Source organism: Odontesthes bonariensis, chromosome 6, assembly GCF_027942865.1.
Source record: "Odontesthes bonariensis isolate fOdoBon6 chromosome 6, fOdoBon6.hap1, whole genome shotgun sequence".
Taxonomy (NCBI): Eukaryota; Metazoa; Chordata; class Actinopteri; order Atheriniformes; family Atherinopsidae; genus Odontesthes; species Odontesthes bonariensis.
In genome coordinates, this window is record NC_134511.1 from 1,493,904 (window position 1) to 1,515,979 (window position 22,076).

At 43.3% G+C, this 22,076-nt stretch overlaps 1 protein-coding gene across 1 annotated transcript; it reads left to right on the forward strand.

Annotated features, from left to right (window-relative positions):
- Window positions 1-625: 625 nt before the first annotated feature.
- On the forward strand, window positions 626-20,816 carry LOC142381784 (bile salt-activated lipase-like). Its single transcript, XM_075467002.1, has 12 exons — window positions 626-854; window positions 4,805-4,952; window positions 6,415-6,534; window positions 7,673-7,870; window positions 10,208-10,338; window positions 11,072-11,179; window positions 13,199-13,322; window positions 13,454-13,637; window positions 14,414-14,617; window positions 17,209-17,406; window positions 19,400-19,507; window positions 20,603-20,816. Exons 1-12 carry the CDS (start codon window positions 795-797, stop codon window positions 20,688-20,690), a joined length of 1,671 nt encoding a protein of 556 aa, XP_075323117.1. The 5' UTR covers window positions 626-794; the 3' UTR covers window positions 20,691-20,816.
- Window positions 20,817-22,076: the final 1,260 nt, after the last annotated feature.

The following is a 22,076-nucleotide window of genomic DNA, read 5'->3' on the forward strand; positions in this document are numbered from 1 at the left end:
CTTATTGATCCACGTTCACCTCACTGTAAAGCCTCTGTGAATACTTTCTCTGGTTTCTGACCAGGAGAAGCCAGCAGAGTCTTATGATCGGGGACAGGAAGCGTGACGATACAATAAACCAGTAAACATTTCTACAATGACTCGAAGTTTACGCTCAGAGCAACTTTCCTCTAAAAATCTGTTTTATTTCAGAAGCTAAGCAAAGCTCATTTCCACTTCTGGGATGGCAGCATTGATGCAGAAATGTTCACTGAGGTTTTACAGCAGCATGTGCTGCCTTCAGGAGCACATCTGTTCCTGGGACATCCGAGAACTGTTCGAGCAGAACATGGAAAAGCACATTCTGTGTTCTGTTTTAAATTTACGTGTGTTTTTACATGTTTTTTCATGTTTATCTTAATGTGCATCTATGTGTTTTCATTTTTCATGCGTTTTCATGTGTTTTTTTGTGTTTTTTCTGTTTTCATGTGTTTTTATGTGTTTGAAGCAGACCATGTAAAAGCAAATTCTGCACACATTCTGCACACGTTCCAAAGGCTGAGGAAGAAGAGGGTGCTGGACTGGCTGCAGTCCTGACCTGGAACTCTGCATCACGTTAATGTAAGAATGTCTATGTTCACAAGTCAGGTGATCTGCATCAGAAATTGAAGCTCCTGCGTTTCTCTGAGGCGACCTTGGTCCAACAGCTTTCCAAACAGCAGCAGGTGTGCTGCAGATAAGGTTTCCAGGTTTCCAGGTTTCCAGCAGAGACCATAAAGCAGCCGGCGCTGCAGCAGACCGACACACTTTCCACGATGGAGAAGCTGCTGCTGGTTCTGTTTGTCGTCTGGCTGAACCCGTCCTCTGCTGCACAGGTGAGTTCCACAATCAGAAGGATCTGTATCCTGGACCGGACTTGACTGGACTAAACTAAACTAAACTAAACTGGACTGGACTGGACTAAACTAAACTAAACTAAACTAAACTGGACTGGACTGGACTAAACTAAACTAAACTAAACTAAACTGGACTGGACTAAACTAAACTAAACTAAACTGGACTGGACTGGACTGGACTAAACTAAACTAAACTAAACTAAAATAAACTGGACTGGACTGGACTAAACTAAACTAAACTGGACTGGACTGGACTGGACTGGACTAAACTAAACTAAACTAGACTGGACTGGGCTAAACTAAACTAAACTGGACTGGACTAAACTAAACTGGACAAGACTAGACTAGACTGGACTGGACTAAACTAGACTGGACTAAACTAGACTGGACTGGACTGGACTAAACTAGACTGGACTAAACTAAACTGGACTGGACTGGACTAAACTAAACTAAACTAGACTGGACTGGACTAAACTAAACTAAACTGGACTGGACTGGACTAAACTAAACTAAACTGGACTGGACTGGACTAAACTAAACTAAACTGGACTGGACTAAACTAAACTGGACTAGACTAGACTGGACTGGACTAAACTAAACTGGACTGGACTGGACTGGACTAAACTAGACTGGACTAAACTAAACTGGACGGGACTGGACTAAACTAAACTAAACTGGACTGGACTAAACTAAACTAAACTGGACTGGACTAAACTAAACTGGACTGGACGGGACTGGACTAAACTAAACTAAACTGGACTGGACTAAACTAAACTAAACTAAACTGGACTGGACGGGACTGGACTAAACTAAACTGGACTGGACTGGACTAAACTAAACTAAACTAAACTAAACTAAACTAAACTGGACTAAACTAAACTAAACTAAACTGGACTGGACGGGACTGGACTAAACTAAACTAAACTGGACTGGACTGGACTAAACTAAACTAAACTGGACTGGACTGGACTAAACTAAACTAAACTGGACTGGACTAAACTAAACTAAACTAAACTGGACTGGACTGGACTAAACTAAACTGGACTGGACTGGACTGGACTAAACTAAACTAAACTAAACTAAACTGGACTGGACTGGACTAAACTAAACTAAACTGGACTGGACTGGGCTAAACTAAACTGGACTAGACTAGACTGGACTGGACGAAACTAGACTGGACTAAACTAAACTGGACTGGACTGGACTAATCTAAACTGGACTGGACTAAACTAAACTAAACTGGACTGGACTGGACTAAACTAAACTGGACTGGACTGGACTGGACTAAACTAAACTAAACTGGACTGGACTAAACTAAACTGGACTAGACTAGACTGGACTGGACTAAACTAGACTGGACTAAACTAGACTGGACTAAACTAAACTGGACTGGACTGGACTAAACTAGACTGGACTAAACTAAACTGGACGGGACTGGACTAAACTAAACTAAACTAAACTAAACTGGACTGGACTAAACTAAACTAAACTGGACTGGACTAAACTAAACTAAACTAAACTGGACTGGACTGGACTAAACTAAACTAAACTAAACTAAACTGGACTGGACTGGACTAAACTAAACTAAACTGGACTGGACTAAACTAAACTAAACTAAACTAAACTGGAGTGGACGGGACTGGACTAAACTAAACTAAACTGGACTGGACTAAACTAAACTAAACTGGACTGGACTAAACTAAACTGGACTGGACGGGACTGGACTAAACTAAACTACACTAAACTAAACTGGACTGGACTGGACTAAACTAAACTAAACTAAACTAAACTAAACTGGACTGGACTAAACTAAACTAAACTGGACTGGACTAAACTAAACTAAACTGGACTGGACTAAACTAAACTAAACTGGGCTGGACTAAACTAAACTGGACGGGACGGGACTGGACTAAACTAAACTAAACTAAACTAAACTAAACTGGACTGGACTGGACTAAACTAAACTGGACTGGACGGGACTGAACTAAACTAAACTAAACTAAACTGGGCTGGACTAAACTAAACTAAACTGGACTGGACTGGACTGGACTAAACTAAACTAAACTAAACTAAACTGGACTGGACTGGACTAAACTAAACTAAACTAAACTAAACTGGACTGGACTAAACTAAACTAAACTAAACTAAACTGGACTGGACTAAACTAAACTAAACTAAACTAAACTAAACTGGACTGGACTAAACTAAACTAAACTGGACGGGACTGGACTAAACTAAACTAAACTAAACTGGACGGGACTGGACTAAACTAAACTAAACTGGACTGGACTGGACGGGACTGGACGGCATGCCTTCTCTGGGCTATAGAGCAGTTTGCCCCCCGCTGTATGGAGACACACCCACCTGGCCTTCAGCTCAGTGCGCTGCACAACTGGGACACCCCCGATCTGTCTCCAATCTCCCTCTGAAAGGTTCCAGTGTGGTGGAATTGGGTTTGATCGGCGTGTTTCTCTCTGGAGTTGTGGCTCCAGCAAGCTGCATATTTACAGCAGCACAGTCCTTGGTGATCTAAATCAGGATGTCAGCCATTCGTCTGTCTACACACGTTCTCGGAACACACGCTCTCTCCCAGAGCCTGACGCACTAAGGCATCCAAAAGCAGAAAGTCAGCCGCTGGTTACGCTTCCCATTGACCTTGTTATATACAGATTCAAATTAACCTTCAATTAGTGCACAATTTAAGTCAAACAGAATAATGTCAGCATCATTATGGGTTATAAAGTATATATTTATTTATGTTTGCTTCAAAGTAATTAAATATACAATCCATTAGTCAAGAAAACTTGATTGGAATAACAGCGGACTATTTTAGGAAACTCCTACGACAGGTCTGGATCACTGTAAATTCTGTTCGTACCTGAAAGAAAACGTAAAATACGAAAAGATTGGTGAATGTTCTCTTAAATCACTCGTACGCACGAGTTAAGAACAACTCTGTGCGTACGGACGGTTGTTGCATGAGGCCCGATGTCCTGTTGATTAGCTAACTGAGGCCTGCAGAGTCTGAGATGTAGCTCTTGGGTTTCTGACCTTGGGGTGACCTTTAACCTTTAACATGCTAACTGAGGCCTGCAGAGTCTGAGATGTAGCTCTTGGGTTTCTGACCTTGGGGTGACCTTTAACCTTTAACATGCTAACTGAGGCCTGCAGAGTCTGAGATGTAGCTCTTGGGTTTCTGACCTTTAACCTTTAACATGCTGACTGAGGCCTGCAGAGTCTGAGATGTAGCTCTTGGGTTTCTGACCTTGGGGTGACCTTTAACCTTTAACATGCTAACTGAGGCCCGCAGAGTCTGAGATGTAGCTCTTGGGTTTCTGACCTTGGGGTGACCTTTAACCTTTAACATGCTAACTGAGGCCTGCAGGGTCTGAGATGTAGCTCTTGGGTTTCTGACCTTGGGGTGACCTTTAACCTTTAACATGCTCACTGAGGCCTGCAGAGTCTGAGATGTAGCTCTTTGTGTTTCTGACCTTGGGGTGACCTTTAACCTTTAACATGCTAACTGAGGCCCGCAGAGTCTGAGATGTAGCTCTTGGGTTTCTGACCTTGGGGTGACCTTTAACCTTTAACATGCTAACTGAGGCCTGCAGAGTCTGAGATGTAGCTCTTGGGTTTCTGACCTTGGGGTGACCTTTAACCTTTAACATGCTCACTGAGGCCTGCAGAGTCTGAGATGTAGCTCTTTGGGTTTCTGACCTTGGGGTGACCTTTAACCTTTAACATTTTTGACAAAGTATCATCAATTACTGGAAACCAAAACTAAATAAAACCACATTTATCATTAAAATTTGACTTGAAGACGCTAACTGAGGCGTGTGAGAGAATAAAACTTGTTCATTCACCTCGCCATCCACCATGACACTTGTAACCACGGTAACAGGAATAATGGCGCCCCCTCCTGTGTGCAGCTGGGCGTGGTGCAGACGGAGGGAGGCCTGGTGGAAGGGTGGCGCCACAGGATGGGTCTCTTCAGGACCGTCGACGTCTTCCAAGGCGTCCCTTTCGCTGACGTCCCTGGAATGTGGGAGAAACCAAAACCTCATCCTGGGTGGGACGGTAAGAACCCGATCTCACCTGGCTGCAGCCGCACTGGAAAAAATGCCCCTCCAAAAATAAGAAAAAAAAAAACAAGGCGTTTTTGCTTGAAATAAGCAAAAAAATCTGCCAATGGAACTAGTGAAAATCGGCTTGTCAAGATTTCTTGAAATAAAATGTGATATTTAGGACTTTTGACATAAACATTTATCTTGAAATTAGCTTAAAAACCTCTTCAAATGTAAAAAAAAAAAAGCTTGTTTCATGTGAAATATGACTCAAAACAATTTGTTTTCAAGACTTTTTCATTTAACAAGATATTCCAGATGTATCGTCTTCAAACAAGTCCCTATATCTGGCTGAAATGGTACTTGTTAGGCAGTTGTGTCTTATATTAAAGGTGGGGTAGGGGATCTTTTTCTGGAGCATTTTTTTACATATTGTTTGAAATACTCTTCACACCCCCATTGGAACCAATTAATTAAAAGTTTTGACACAAATATGAAACGTTTTAGTGGCCTCTTGAACGTACAATCTAGGAAAAACACTATCCAATCGTACTGAACGGACCGTTAACAATGATTGGATACTGATGCGTCTGTCAAACTGCAATCTGCTCCTCCCTCCCCCTCCTTCCCCCTGTGCGCGTACCCTGCTCCGTGAACGAATTACGCTTACAGAAGCTTGGCAGGAAGCTAAACTAGAGCCAGCTTGGCTAGCACCTAGCATTATTAAATGTATAGTTAGCATATACTAAATACTAAATACTAAATAGTACTGTCAGAACAGCGCTCGTGCACCTTCGTGCTCGTGCGCGTTCATGTACTCTAGAGGCGTGCCTTCGGGGGGAAAGTGAAGAAAAGGGTTGGGACTTTTTACATGTGTATTTTCAAAATGCAGCTTTGCTGGACTCCAAATCCAGGATCTCCTACCCTACCTTTAAGTGTAATGAGATATTTGGACTAGAAATGAGACAAATATACTTGGTAAGACTTTGATTTTTTTCCACTCCACACTCTGTAAAAAATGCCCCTCCAAAAATAAGAAAAAAAACAACAAATAAAAGACGTTTTTGCTTGAAATAAGCAAATAAATCTGCCAATGGAACTAGTGAAAATCGGCTTGTCCAGATTTCTTGAAATAAAATGTGATATTTAGGACTTTTGAGATAAAATTGATCTTGAAATTATCTTTAAAACCTCTTCAAATGTAAAAAAAAAAAAAGCTTGTTTCATGTGAAATATGACTCAAAACAATTTGTTTTCAAGACTTTTTCATTTAACAAGATATTCCAGATGTATTGTCTTCAAACAAGTCCCTATATCTGGCTGAAATGGTACTTGTTAGGCAATTGTGTCTTATATCAAGTTTAATGAGATACTCAATGAGACAAATATACTTGGTAAGATTTAGATTTTTTCCAGTGTGGGCTCAGGTCTACTCCAGCAAAGCGACTCACTAAATGTTTGCTTGTCGTTTCCAGGAATCCTGAAGGCCACGAAGTATCGAGATCGCTGCCTGCAGGTGACGCTGCTGCAGACAAAAACCCAGGGCAGCGAGGACTGTCTCTACCTGAACATCTTTGTTCCACAGGGAAGATCACGTGGGTAACACCCGGGGCCGGTTTCACTAAGATAGACTGTGACTATAACTTAGACAGAGGGTATAGTTGGACTTGGCATAGACGTCTAACAAAATCTGTTGCACGAAGGAGTTAAGTCTCTGACTATCTTAAGTCGTACTATGCTGCAAAGGGTTGTGGGTAATTTAAGACTCTTTTCAAAACAAAAAACATGTCTGACACTTGGCTGTGTTCCAAACCGCATACTTCTCCTACTTCTCCTACTAACTTTCTGAATTAGTATGCGAGTTTGAGTAAGCGAGAAGTTCCCGGATGCATACTAGATTCTCCTAAATGTTGGGTATGCATCATGAGGTTACTACTCATACTCAAACTACCCAAGATGCAACGTAACGTGACGTCGCCAATTGTCATTTCCTGTCAAAACGGCAGTTTCAAGCTAGCTGCAACGAGGGTAGGTTCACTTCCTGTTTTCAAAACAAAAGCACCAATTGTATGGTAATGGCTTTCCCTATGATAAAAGGCAACGGGTATTTTATTTTGTGAAAATAACAGGAAGTGCGTTGCTCACTGCGGCTAGCTTTAGTAGCGCCGAATTTGTGGGAACAAAATGGTAAACAGCCGGTATTTTGTCAGGTTTTCAACACGTTGGGGATCTAAACGACTACTTTCTCACCTGAAAATGTTTCAAATGTTGCTAAAGTTTACAGAGTTTAGAGCTTAAGAGAAATCAGCTTCAGGCCGGCTGATTTCGGCTCGGGCAGGAGCGAAATGCATTGTGGGTAAACGCTCTGCATACTGTCTGATCGATCAGTATGCAGGATGTAGTATGTAGTATGCAGTATGTAGTATGCAGTATGTAGTATACAGTATGTAGTATGCAGTATGTAGTATGCAGTATGTAGTATGTAGTATGTAGTATGCAGTATGTAGTATGTAGTATGCAGTATGTAGTATGCAGTATGTAGTATGTAGTATGTAGTAGGCGGTTTTGAACACAGCCACGGTCTCCAGTCACATTGGGTCACATGACCATGTCCATGCAGAGTTTGACGGCTTCTGTTAACTTGTGTGTGTTAACACAGCAGCACCCAGTGGACACCAGAGGTACTACAACTCTTTGATTAACAAGCTGAACCTCAGTTGTCTTTGTCTCCAGTGTCCACCAACCTGCCTGTGATGGTGTACCTGTTCGGAGGAGCCTTCCTGTTGGGCGCGTCCAACGATGTGGAGGTCCTCGGAGACTCTCTTTACGATGGGAAAGAGATGGCCGACAGGGGCGGAGTCATCATTGTGACGGTGAACTACAGAGTCGGTACTCTGGGCTTTCTCAGTTCCGGAGATGCCCGAATGCCAGGTGGGACCTCAACTACAGGTTTACTAAACTACAGGCTTACTAAACTACAGGATTACTAAACTACAGGTTTACTAAACTACAGGCTTACTAAACTACAGGATTACTAAACTACAGGTTTACTAAACTACAGGATTACTAAACTACAGGATTACTAAACTACAGGTTTACTAAACTACAGGCTGGCTAAACTACAGGCTTACTAAACTACAGGCTGACTAAACTACAGGCTTACTAAACTACAGGCTTACTAAACTACAGGTTTACTAAACTACAGGCTGGCTAAACTACAGACTTACTAAACTACAGGCTTACTAAACTACAGGATTACTACATTACAGGATTACTAAACTACAGGCGTACTAAACCACAGGCGTACTAAATTACAGGCTGAAAAAACTACAGGATTACTAAACTACAGGCTGACTAAACTACAGGCTAACTACACTACAGGCTTACTAAACTACAGGCTTACTAAACTACAGGCTTACTAAACTACAGGATTACTACATTACAGGATTACTAAACTACAGGCGTACTAAACCACAGGCGTACTAAACTACAGAATGACTAAACTACAGGCTTACTAAACTACAGGCTAACTACACTACAGGCTTACTAAACTACAGGATTACTAAACTACAGGTTTACTAAACTACAGGCTTACTAAACTACAGGATTACTAAACTACAGGTTTACTAAACTACAGGATAACTAAACTACAGGTTTACTAAACTACAGGCGTACTAAATTACAGGCTTACTAAACTACAGGCTTACTAAACTACAGGCTTACTAAACTACAGGCTAACTACACTACAGGCTTACTAAACTACAGGATTACTAAACTACAGGTTTACTAAACTACAGGCTTACTAAACTACAGGATTACTAAACTACAGGTTTACTAAACTACAGGCGTACTAAATTACACCCTTACTAAACTACAGGCTTACTAAACTACAGGCTTACTAAACTACAGGTTTACTAAACTACAGGCTGGCTAAACTACAGACTTACTAAACTACAGGCTTACTAAACTACAGGATTACTACATTACAGGATTACTAAACTACAGGCGTACTAAACCACAGGCGTACTAAACCACAGGCGTACTAAACTACAGGCTGAAAAAACTACAGGATTACTACACTACAGGCTAACTACACTACAGGCTTACTAAACTACAGGCTTACTAAACTACAGGATTACTACATTACAGGATTACTAAACTACAGGCGTACTAAACCACAGGCTTACTAAACTACAGGATTACTACATTACAGGATTACTAAACTACAGGCGTACTAAACTACAGGCTTACTAAACTACAGGCTTACTAAACTACAGGTTTACTAAACTACAGGCTGGCTAAACTACAGACTTACTAAACTACAGGCTTACTAAACTACAGGATTACTACATTACAGGATTACTAAACTACAGGCGTACTAAACCACAGGCGTACTAAACCACAGGCGTACTAAACTACAGGCTGAAAAAACTACAGGATTACTACACTACAGGCTAACTACACTACAGGCTTACTAAACTACAGGCTTACTAAACTACAGGATTACTACATTACAGGATTACTAAACTACAGGCGTACTAAACCACAGGCGTACTAAACTACAGAATGACTAAACTACAGGCTTACTAAACTACAGGCTTACTAAACTACAGGCTAACTACACTACAGGCTTACTAAACTACAGGATTACTACATTACAGGTTTACTAAACTACAGGCTGAAAAAACTACAGGATTACTAAACTACAGGCTGACTAAACTACAGGCTAACTACACTACAGGCTTACTAAACTACAGGATTACTACATTACAGGTTTACTAAACTACAGGCTGAAAAAACTACAGGATTACTAAACTACAGGCTAACTACACTACAGGCTTGCTAAACTACAGGATTACTACATTACAGGTTTACTAAACTACAGGATTACTAAACTAAAGGCTTACTAAACTACAGGTTTACTAAACTACAGGCTCACTAAACAACAGGCTTACTAAACTACAGGCTTACTAAACTTACTAGACTACAGGCTGACTAAACTACAGGCTTACTAAACTACAGGTTTACCAAACTACAGGATTACTAAACTACAGACTGACTAAACAACAGGCTTACTAAACTACAGGCTTACTAAACTTACTAAACTACAGGCGTACTAAACTACAGGCGTACTAAACTACAGGATTACTAAACTACAGGCTGACTAAACTCAGGTTAAACTGATCCTCAGTTGATCATTTTCAGATTTGAGTGTTTTGGAAAAAGGTTTTCATGATGAAACAGAAGCGGTAACTTCCTGTCTGCCAGGTAACTACGGTCTGTGGGACCAACACGCCGCCATCTCCTGGGTTCGCAGGAATATCGAGAGGTTTGGAGGAAACCCTGATAACATGACCATCTTCGGCCAATCAGCCGGAGCCGTCAGCGTCAGCTTCCAGGTCAGAGGTTACAAATCAGCAAATTTAAAAACTAACTTTCGCCGTTTGATGAAGTAAATCATAGGCTGTGTTCGAAACCGCCTACTACATTCTACATACTTCCATACTTCCATACGGCATACTCATCGATCAGACAGTATGCAGAGCGTTTACCCACAATGCATTTCGCTCCTGCCCGAGCCGAAATCAGCCGGCCTGAAGCTGATTTCCCTTAAGCTCTAAACTCTGTAAACTTTAGCAACATTTGAAACATTTTCAGGTGAGAAAGTAGTCGTTTAGAGCCCCAACGTGTTGAAAATCTGACAAAATACCGGCTGTTTACAATTTTTCTCCCACGAATTCGGCGCTACTAAAGCTAGCCGCAGTGAGCTAACGCACTTCCGGTTATTTTCACAAAATAAAATACCCGTTGCCTTTTATCATAGGGAAAGCCATTACCATAGAATTGGTGCTTTTGTTTTGAAAACAGGAAGTGAACCTACCCTCGTTGTAGCTAGCTTGAAACTGCTGTTTTGACAGGAAATGACGATCGGCGACGTCACGTTACGTTGCATCTTGGGTAGTTTGAGTATGAGTAGTAGCCTCATGATGCATACCCAACATTTAGGAGAATCTAGTATGCATCCAGGAACTTAAAAAAAAGTTAAAGTTAGTAGGAGAAGTAGGCGGTTTCGAACACAGCCATAGTTTTATTTTGAGGAACTGAACCTCTCTGTCCACTTGTGTTCCTCAGATGCTGTCACCCTACAGTAAAGGGCTGTTCCGCAGAGCGATCACTCAGTGTGGCGTGGCCCTCAGTCCCTGGGCCCTGCAGAGAAACCCCATGGCCCTCACCAAGAAGGTCTGCAGACTGTCTGCTGCTCACAAACAGCAACATCTCATCTGAAGTCCATCAGCTCACATTTTATTCTCAAACACCCTGAAATCACCACCTTTAAATCATCATAATTACGATCATAAAGAAATGCATATATCTAATTAAACAAGAAAGACTTTGATGTCTGACATCATTTGAGAAAGGTGCATTTGTTTTCTACTCCAGCAAATCTGGACTGGATGGGACTGGACTGGTGTAGTGGTAAGATTGCCAACTTTCATGAGGGAGACCAGGATTCAAATCCCCTGCATGAAAGGAACTACCTCCAGTAGGGGTCCTTAGGCAAGACCCCGTTACCCTACCTGTGCATGAAAGGTTCTACCTCCAGTAGGGATCCTTAGGCAAGACCCCGTTACCCTACCTGTGTATGAAAGGAACTACCTCCAGTAGGGGTCCTTAGGCAAGACCCCGTTACCCTACCTGTGCATGAAAGATACTACCTCCAGTAGGGCTCCTTAGGCAAGACCCCGTTACCCTACCTGTGCATGAAAGATACTACCTCCAGTAGGGCTCCTTAGGCAAGACCCCGTTACCCTACCTGTGTATGAAAGGAACTACCTCCAGTAGGGGTCCTTAGGCAAGACCCCGTTACCCTACCTGTGCATGAAAGATACTACCTCCAGTAGGGCTCCTTAGGCAAGACCCCGTTACCCTACCTGTGCATGAAAGGAACTACCTCCAGTAGGGGTCCTTAGGGAAGACCCCGTTACCCTACCTGTGCATGAAAGATACTACCTCCAGTAGGGGTCCTTAGGCAAGACCCCGTTACCCTACCTGTGCATGAAAGATACTACCTCCAGTAGGGGTCCTTAGGCAAGACCCCGTTACCCTACCTGTGCATGAAAGATACTACCTCCAGTAGGGGTCCTTAGGCAAGACCCCGCTACCCTACCTATGCATGAAAGGTACTACCTCCAGTAGGGGTCCTTAGGCAAGACCCCGTTACCCTACCTATGCATGAAAGGTACTACCTCCAGTAGGGGTCCTTAGGCAAGACCCTGTTACCCTACCTGTGCATGAAAGGTACTACCTCCAGTAGGGCTCCTTAGGCAAGACCCCGTTACCCTACCTGTGCATGAAAGGTACTTCCTCCAGTAGGGGTCCTTAGGCAAGACCCGTTACCCTACCTGTGCATGAAAGGTACTTCCTCCAGTAGGGGTCCTTAGGCAAGACCCCGTTACCCTACCTGTGCATGAAAGATACTACCTCCAGTAGGGGTCCTTAGATAAGACCCTGTTACCCTCCCTGTGCATGAAAGGTACTTCCTCCAGTAGGGGTCCTTAGGCAAGACCCCGTTACCCTACCTGTGCATGAAAGGTACTACCTCCAGTAGGGCTCCTTAGGCAAGACCCTGTTACCCTACCTGTGCATGAAAGGTACTACCTCCAGTAGGGCTCCTTAGGCAAGACCCCGTTACCCTACCTGTGCATGAAAGGTACTTCCTCCAGTAGGGGTCCTTAGATAAGACCCTGTTACCCTCCCTGTGCATGAAAGGTACTTCCTCCAGTAGGGGTCCTTAGGCAAGACCCTGTTACCCTACCTGTGCATGAAAGGTACTACCTCCAGTAGGGGTCCTTAGGCAAGACCCCGTTACCCTACCTGTGCATGAAAGATACTACCTCCAGTAGGGGTCCTTAGGCAAGACCCCGTTACCCTACCTGTGCATGAAAGGTACTACCTCCAGTAGGGGTCCTTAGATAAGACCCTGTTACCCTACCTGTGCATGAAAGGTACTACCTCCAGTAGGGATCCTTAGACAAGACCCCGCTACCCTACCTGTGCATGAAAGATACTACCTCCAGTAGGGGTCCTTAGATAAGACCCTGTTACCCTACCTGTGCATGAAAGGTACTACCTCCAGTAGGGATCCTGATCTCAGATTAGGCACCAGGAGGGACCTGCATTTCATCAGAGCCCAACCCGCACTCAACACAACCCAAGTCAAGCTTTTTTCCAATATGGGTTTAACTTTTGTCTCTACAGATTGCTCGGAAAGTCGGTTGTTGGAAATTTAACGAAGACGAGATGTTGAACTGCCTGAAGAAGGCCGATCCAGTCGATCTGACCAAGGCGGGATCAATCGACGTGCTGCTTCTTCTGGGAAAAGGTGAGAACACAAACCCAACTGCAGCATCCCTGGAGTTTGTTCTGAAAGCAGCTTCTGTGCTGACAACCAGGAGGCTGCCTTTAAGGTTAATGTCAAGGATAAAAGTCTGAAAGTCTTTGTGGCCTCTGCAGGTGTGGTCATGGACCTTCTGGAGCTCGCTCCGGTGATCGACGGGGATTTCATCCCGGACGAGCCCAGTAACCTGTTTCACAACGCGGCCCAGTTTGATTACCTGGCCGGCATCAACAGCATGGACGGACACATTTTCGCTGGAGTCGATGTTCCCTCCATCAACAGCAAGACGAACACCACTGTGTGAGTACAACGAATACCTGATATACAGACCTTTGTGTTTAAATCAAACTGGTACAGGAAGGCACAAAACCCTTCATGCAATCAGAATCCTCAACCGGACACAATTAGTCGAAAATTAAGTTATTTATAGCCCCACACTCCTTGGCTCTGGGCCCACTGAAGGCTCTGCCTCCCAAACTGGCAGCTGGTTCCACAGAGAGGGGCCTGATAACTGAAGGCTCTGCCTCCCAAACTGGCAGCTGGTTCCACAGAGAGGGGCCTGATAACTGAAGGCTCTGCCTCCCAAACTGGCAGCTGGTTCCACAGAGAGGGGCCTGATAACTGAAGGCTCTGCCTCCCAAACTGGCAGCTGGTTCCACAGAGAGGGGCCTGATAACTGAAGGCTCTGCCTCCCAAACTGGCAGCTGGTTCCACAGAGAGGGGCCTGATAACTGAAGGCTCTGCCTCCCAAACTGGCAGCTGGTTCCACAGAGAGGGGCCTGATAACTGAAGGCTCTGCCTCCCAAACTGGCAGCCGGTTCCACAGAGAGGGGCCTGATAACTGTAGAGGAAATAGATATAAATTAAAGATAAAGTTCTAAAAATAGAAAAATTAATTTACCAATAAAAGAGAAACAATAATTGTAATATATAAATAGTAATAATAATAATAATAGAATTTATAAAACTAGTAGAAGGCGAGGGTGTATAGATGTGTTTTTAGCTGCTTTTTAAAGTTTGTAATATCTGTTGACTGACGAATATACGCTGGTAGAGAGTTCCCATTTCATCCTCAGAGAACAGGTGACACATCTGCTGGCTCGTCTGACCAAAGAGAAAGGGAATGCGGCCGTCCCCTCGGCCATCGCCGTCTACTCGGCTCACTGGGGATCGTCTCCAGAGCCAGCGGTGGTGAAGAAAACCGTAGTCGACATCGAGACCGACTTCCTGTTCCTGGTACCCACTCAGGTCGCCCTCCAGCTCCACGCCAAAAACTCCAGGTGAGCTCTGGCCCAGGTGCACAGACCTGTGGGCGGAATCTGACGCTAACGCTATCGTCTCTCCATTGGCTTCCGGTCCGATTCAGAATCGATTTTAAACTCCTGTTGTTTGTTTTTAACGCCACTAATGGCTTGGCACCTTCTTATCTGTCGGACATTTTTTTTCCCCCAACATTATCTTTATTGAGTTTTCAACATGTTTCCAAAACACACATATATTCAGAAATAAGAGCGCTCTCATATCCCAGGAGACATCAGGGGCAAAGTTATTATCCAACATTCAAATTGTCCTTCCTTGCAAGTCAGATATTTATGAGATAATATAGAGCAACACTTAACTCATTGGCTGCCAGCCATTTTCAGTGCAGAGCCACCCATACTGCCAAGTGTTTTTCAGTTTTTTGACTGATTTTCCAAGACCCACAGAAAAGTGTGTCTTATGACTATGTACACACCGAAATTACCAAAAGAAAGAGTAGACTCTCTTCTTTGATCAGGAAAAAAAAGTTTGTTTCTACCATTTTCAGTCTTTTAGTAATAGACAGTAGAACATAGGTTGGTTTCACCAAAAACAGCTGTTTGACCCAAAAAATGGAGAAAACGAGCTCTTTTTTTTGTGCATAGTGGCACTGCTGCCACCTAGCGGGTAATTTTGCCAGTATATTCTCTGTTTAGTGTTTACAAGCCTAAGATTTAGTGACGAACTCCGCTAGATTGTCCCCCAGCCCGCTCCGTTAAAAAACGCAATTGACGTCTATAGACGTCTTTGGCAGTCAACGTTTTTTTTTAAATTGACGTCTATAGACGTCAGTGGCACTGAAAGAGTTAATACAAGTATAAAAACAAAAACAAAAAAAGAAAAAAAAAGAAAAGAAACAACAACAACCAGAACAATAAACGTTTCTCTATTTTGTCGAGAATAAGCCCATATTATTTCGCTATTGTACCTATATGGTTCAAAAATACAGATTCAGATGTACAATCCATACAGAATAAAAAAAAAATCAAAAGAAAATGGATCACAGAAAGGAGTACCAACAACTTGGTTACCCACATTACTTAAATCTACACTCTCCATGTATTCTATAAAAGGAATAGTGATATTTTCCCTTTTATAATGTAAGTTATCTTCTCCATAAGTAAAGTTGTGGATATTTCCTTAACCCAGTTGATGATTTTTTGGTTTATTGGTACTCCTCCATGAGATTGCTATGACTCTTTTGCCAGCAGTAAACACAAGTCCAGGGCAGTGATTATTCTGCTATGTCGGACATTTTAACTTTTCGCAGCTGCGGTAGAGCTCTGCCCTCTTCGGGTCGGCTTCTTTTAGAGGTCCCAAGGTGGAGATCTAAACAGTGGGGTGATCGTTCCTTTGCCATTGCTGCTCCTGGAATGTGGAACAAACTGCCCCCCGACATCCGCACCGTCACTGATCTCGGCCTTTTTAAATCGAAGCTTAAGTCCCACCTATTCAGACTGCCGTTCGAACTCTGATTATGGCCACTATGCATCCATTCTATCCGCTGTTTTTTTAACCTTGTAGCACCCACAGTTGCAGATATGCAACAAGCTTTTTATTTATTTACATTATTTATTTACATTATATTTTCATTTACATTACATTATTTGATTTTTTTAAATTTACATACATTATTTACATTCATGTGTAATATTTTTTACATTACATTTTATGTGCCGACAGTTGTCACAGCATCATTTTCTTGGCTCAGTGAATAATACTCTGCTTTGCGGTGCTCTGTTCTAGTTCGTTCTGCTCTCGTTTGGTGTGCTCTGCTTTGTCCACCTTTCACAGCGCTAATGGGAGGTCAGCTCTCCAAATTGTATTATTACAAAATTAATCAGGAAAGCCCACAGCTGCAAATATGCAACATTGCCTAAAATGATCAAAAATAGCCCAATTCCAAAAATATTGGTTTATTCCCACCCAAAAAGATGCAAGAAGAGCCAAAATGATTTTTTACAATGATTATTCATATGCTTGGGTGCTACAAGGTTAATTATCTTAATTTTATACTAATTTTATTCAATTCATTTTATTGCACTTGTGGAAGGCTTTTAATGCCCTGCAGCACTTTTAGCACTTTTAGCACTTTTAGCGTTTCTGAATCGTGTTTTATGTTTTGTTTTGTCTGCTAGTACTGCTTTTAAGTTGCATTTATATTTTACGGCATTTTTACATTTTATAGGATTTTTATATTTTATTTCATTTTATTATAACCTTGTCTGTATGCTGCAACTGCAAAGTTAGTTTCCCAGCTGGGATGAATAAAGTACTTCTATTCTATTCTATTCTATTCTATTCTATTCTTTTATGTATTGTTGTTTTTATTCGGTTGTAAAGCACTTTGAGTACCAGTTGGCGATTGTAAAGGGCTATATAAATAAAGTTTGATTGATTGATTGATTGATTTGTGGAGATATGTGCGACCTGGAACCTTTCTTTATTTCATCAGTGATCACTGTTCTGTTTTCGTACTTCTTCTCTCTCTGTGAACTCACTTTTATTCAGTCGTAACTGAAAGTGTTCTCGGATCAGCCAGAACTGACCCGCGGTGATGTTTGTCCCTCAGTGGTGCGCGTACCTACTCGTACCTGTTCAACATGAAAACCCGTATCCCCGGGTTCCCCCGCTGGGTGGAGGCGGAGCACGCCGAGGACCTGCAGTACCTGTTCGGTAAACCGTACGCCTTCCCGCTGGTCTACTTCCCCCGACACAGAGACCTCTCCGGGTACATGATCGCATACTGGACCAACTTCGCCAGGACCGGGTAAACTCCCAGCATGCACTGCACACTGCTGTCTGACTGTGAGACATGGGCTGTGTTACAAACCGCATACTTCTCCTACTTCTCCTACTAACTTTCTGAGTTAGTATGCGAGTTTGAGTAAGCAGAAGTTCCCGGATGCATACTAGATTCTCCTAAATGTTGGGTATGCATCATGAGGTTACTACTCATACTCAAACTACCCAAGATGCAACGTAACGTGACGTCGCCGATCGTCATTTCCTGTCAAAACGGCAGTTTCAAGCTAGCTACAACGAGGGTAGGTTCACTTCCTGTTTTCAAAACAAAAGCACCAATTGTATGGTAATGGCTTTCCCTATGATAAAAGGCAACGAGTATTTTATTTTGTTAAAATAACAGGAAGTGCGTTAGCTCACTGCAGCTAGCTTTAGTAGCGCCGAATTCGTGGGAACAAACTTGTAAACAGCCGGTATTTTGTCAGGTTTTCAACACGTTGGGGATCTAAACGACTACTTTCTCACCTAAAGATGTTTCAAATGTTGTTAAAGTTATATATTTACAGAGTTTAGAGCTTAAGAGAAATCAGCTTCAGGCCGGCTGATTTCAGCTCGGGCAGGAGCGAAATGCATTGTGGGTAAACGCTCTGCATACTGTCTGATCAATGAGTATGCAGTATGGAAGTATGTAGAATGTAGTATGTGGTTTCGAACACAGCCAAGGGGTCAGTTAGTAGAGTTTTAGAATCATCTTTATCCTGTACAACAGTGTTTCCAACCCTTCAGGCCCACAGCCCTGCATGTGTTCCATGTTTCCCTGCTCCAACACAAATAAATGGGTCATCATCAGCCTTCCGCAGAGCTTCAGGAGCTGAAGGCCTGATCCAACGCAGCTGCATAGTGACCTTATTCAGGGCTAGTGTTAAACCGGCTCACCGCACATCCGTCTTAGCATGATGCAACTAGCATAAACTGGCCCCAGGTCAACTTGTTTGAAAGGATTGACAAAAGGTTTGAAAGTGGTCTGAAGGGATGTGAGATTGTTTTAACTTGTTTCAGTTAAATTTAATTCAGTTTTATTTACTTGGAGCCAGAAAACCTCCTTGAACAGTCTGGTTGGGATTGGGTCTAAAACACGAGTTGATGGTTTAGAAGAGACTATTGCTGTCATTAGTTCAGAGAGATCAACTGGACAGAAGCCGTCTGAATACAAATCAGGTTCTAAAGATACTTCTAAAGCTGCTGTACTTGATGATACATCACTGATAATAGTGGGAAGGACTCCATCAATCTCTTTGACAGAAACAGTTTTATTGATAAAGAAGCTCATGAAATTTCGGTTTCGGAAGTTTCGGTGCAATCTGTTGGTTTCCATAGCTAGGAAATCGTTTTTGAATTGGCTCTACATGGACGAGTTGGATTATTTTATGAATAATTATGATTACAATTAATTTAATTCCAATTGGCTTGAATTGGACTTTATTATCTAAGTGCCTTGAGATGACATTTGTTGTATTTGGCGCTATATAAATAAAAGTGAATTGAATTTAATTGAAATCATCACTGCTGAGAGTTAAAGGAATAACTGGCTCAGCAGAGCTCGGACTCTTTGTCAGACTGGCTACAGCGCTGAAGAGAAACCTGGGATTGTTCTTATTCTCTTCTATCAATAATACATCAGTGATAATTACATCACATTACAGTCATTCTGCAGACGGTTTTATCCAAAGCGACTTACAATAAGTGTGTTACACATCGGTAGGCAAAAGAACTTCAGGTCACAAGAAATCATACGTGCATTTCCTTCCAAAACCAAACAGCTAGGAGCATAACTAGTGCTAGAGTAAGTGCGATAAGTTAGGTACCTAGACACATGGTAAGACAATTTAGGAAACAAAAATAATAGTGGGAAGGACTCATCCCCGCTGAGAGTTAAAGGGATACATGGCTCAGCAGAGCTGATTAAATTGGTATAAACTTACTTACTTACTGTAAACATCCAGTTTTCTCTTCTCCAGGGATCCCAATAGAGGCGACAGTAGAGTCCCGGTTCCCTGGCCCCCCTTCACCCCAAACCACCGACCTTATCTCACCATCAACCACAAGATGAGCAGGTCCTCCGTGAAGTAAGTCTGCTGTTTCTGATTCAGTGAACACAGTCTTCTTACTCTAAGCTTTCTTTTTCCTTCAGATTGTTGTTCTTGTGCCGTCCTGCATATGTCATCATAACAGATCCACCTGACAAGCATTATTTACCTCCCCCACCCAGATGTTAACACCATTCTGATATAAAGCATTTAGCATTTACAGTTATTGGCAACTTGTTGCTAAAAGAATGAAATGTTACTCAATAAAAACATCCGGGGGGGGAGCCTATCCCAGTTGTCACTGGGCGAGAGGCGGGGCACACCTGCAGTCTCCGCCTCAGGGTGAGGAGCCTCTACCTCAGGGGGAGGAGTCTCTGCCTCAGGGGGAGGAGTCTCTGCCTCAGGGGGAGGGGCTCCTCCATCCGGTGGAAGGAGCCCATCATCCAGGGGAGGGGCTCCACCATCCAGAGGGAGGGGCTCCATCATCCGGGGGAGGGGCTCCACCATCCGGGGGGAGGAGCTCCATCATCCGGAGGGAGGGGCTCCATCATCCGGGGGAGGGGCTCCACCATCCAGAGGGAGGGGCTCCATCATCCAGGGGAGGGGCTCCACCATCCAGAGGGAGGGGCTCCATCATCCGGGGGAGGGGCTCCACCATCCGGAGGGAGGGGCTCCACCATCCAGGGGGAGGGGCTCCACCATCAGGAGGGAGGGGCTCCATCATCCAGAGGGAGGAGCTCCATCATCCGGAGGGAGGGGCTCCACCATCCAGGGGGAGGGGCTCCACCATCAGGAGGGAGGGGCTCCATCATCCAGGGGAGGGGCTCCACCATCCAGGGGAGGGGCTCCACCATCCAGGGGGAGGAGCTCCACCATCCGGGGGGAGGGGCTCTACCATCCGGGGGAGGGGCTCCACCATCCGGGGGGAGGGGCTCCACCATCCAGGGGGAGGAGCTCCACCATCTGGAGGGAGGAGCTCCACCATCTGGAGGGAGGAGCTCTACCATCCGGGGGGAGGAGCTCCACCATCCAGGGGGAGGAGCTACACCATCTGGATGGAGGAGCTCCACCATCAGGAGGGAGGAGGATTCAGGGTCTGAGAACTGAGAGAAAACCTGTGATTTGTCTCCTCAGCTACGACCTGAGGTCACACTACGTCAGCTACTGGACTCAGACCTACAGCAAGCTGCCGGCAAAAAAGAATCAAGAAGAAGAAGCCTGAGCAGCTGCCTGAGCATCACAGTCTTTGGTTTTTATTCTCCTTACTGGATAGTTACAACACCTAACTCATTCTGAAGGTCCAGATGCTGCGAGTACTCTGCTTCTGTAATAAAAAAGCTCAAATTTCCCTTTCCTTAAAGTCTTTATTTCACATCCTGTCAGAGACAGCAGATGGTGTCAGGGAGCTCGGGCGCCATCACAGGTCGGACGTTGGATAAAAACAGGGGGGCATTAAAAGTTTAGGAACATTAAAAGTTTAGGAACATTAAAAGTTTAGGACCATTAAAAGTTTAGGAACATTAAAAGTTTAGGACCATTAAAAGTTTAGGAACTTTGGTTCTTCTTTGGATCTTCTTTGGATCTTCTTTGGATCTTCTTTGGTTCTTCTTTGGATCTTCTTTGGATCTTCTTTGGTTCTTCTTTGGATCTTCTTTGGTTCTTCTTTGGTTCTTCTTTGGTTCTTCTTTGGTTCTTCTTTGGATCTTCTTTGGTTCTTCTTTGGATCTTCTTTGGATCTTCTTTGGATCTTCTTTGGATCTTCTTTGGTTCTTCTTTGGTTCTTCTTTGGATCTTCTTTGGATCTTCTTTGGATCTTCTTTGGTTCTTCTTTGGATCTTCTTTGGATCTTCTTTGGATCTTCTTTGGTTCTTCTTTGGTTCTTCTTTGGTTCTTCTTTTGTTCTTCTTTTGTTCTTCTTTGGTTCTTCTTTGGATCTTCTTTGGATCTTCTTTGGTTCTTCTTTGGTTCTTCTTTGGTTCTTCTTTGGATCTTCTTTGGATATTCTTTGGTTCTTCTTTGGATCTTCTTTGGATCTTCTTTGGATCTTCTTTGGTTCTTCTTTGGATCTTCTTTGGTTCTTCTTTGGATCTTCTTTGGTTCTTCTTTGGTTCTTCTTTGGATCTTCTTTGGATCTTCTTTGGTTCTTCTTTGGTTCTTCTTTGGATCTTCTTTGGTTCTTCTTTGGATCTTCTTTGGATCTTCTTTGGATCTTCTTTGGATCTTCTTTGGTTCTTCTTTGGTTCTTCTTTGGATCTTCTTTGGATCTTCTTTGGATCTTCTTTGGTTCTTCTTTGGTTCTTCTTTGGTTCTTCTTTTGTTCTTCTTTGGATCTTCTTTGGATCTTCTTTGGTTCTTCTTTGGTTCTTCTTTGGATCTTCTTTGGTTCTCATTTGGTTCGCCAGTAACGGTTCTTTACTTCCTGTCTCGCTCAGACCAAACTCAGACTCAGGTCTGACTGAGGTCACCATAAGAAGCCTCCAGCATCCAGGGCTTCAGCTGCTGTGCATGAAACTGATTAATTATGGCTCATGTTCCTCTGTTTTGTTCTGCTGACTCAGCTCCAAACTGGGGGGTTTGTCCCTTTAACGTCCCACTCGGTCTGTTAACC

Coding starts and splice junctions, on each gene's coding strand:
- LOC142381784 (XM_075467002.1), top strand. CDS start 795: ATGGAGAAGCTGCTGCTGGTTCTGTTTGTCGTCTGGCTGAACCCGTCC. Junction 10,339..11,071: donor CCGTCAGCGTCAGCTTCCAG/GTCAGAGGTTAC, acceptor TGTGTTCCTCAG/ATGCTGTCACCCTACAGTAA. Junction 11,180..13,198: donor CCATGGCCCTCACCAAGAAG/GTCTGCAGACTG, acceptor TTGTCTCTACAG/ATTGCTCGGAAAGTCGGTTG.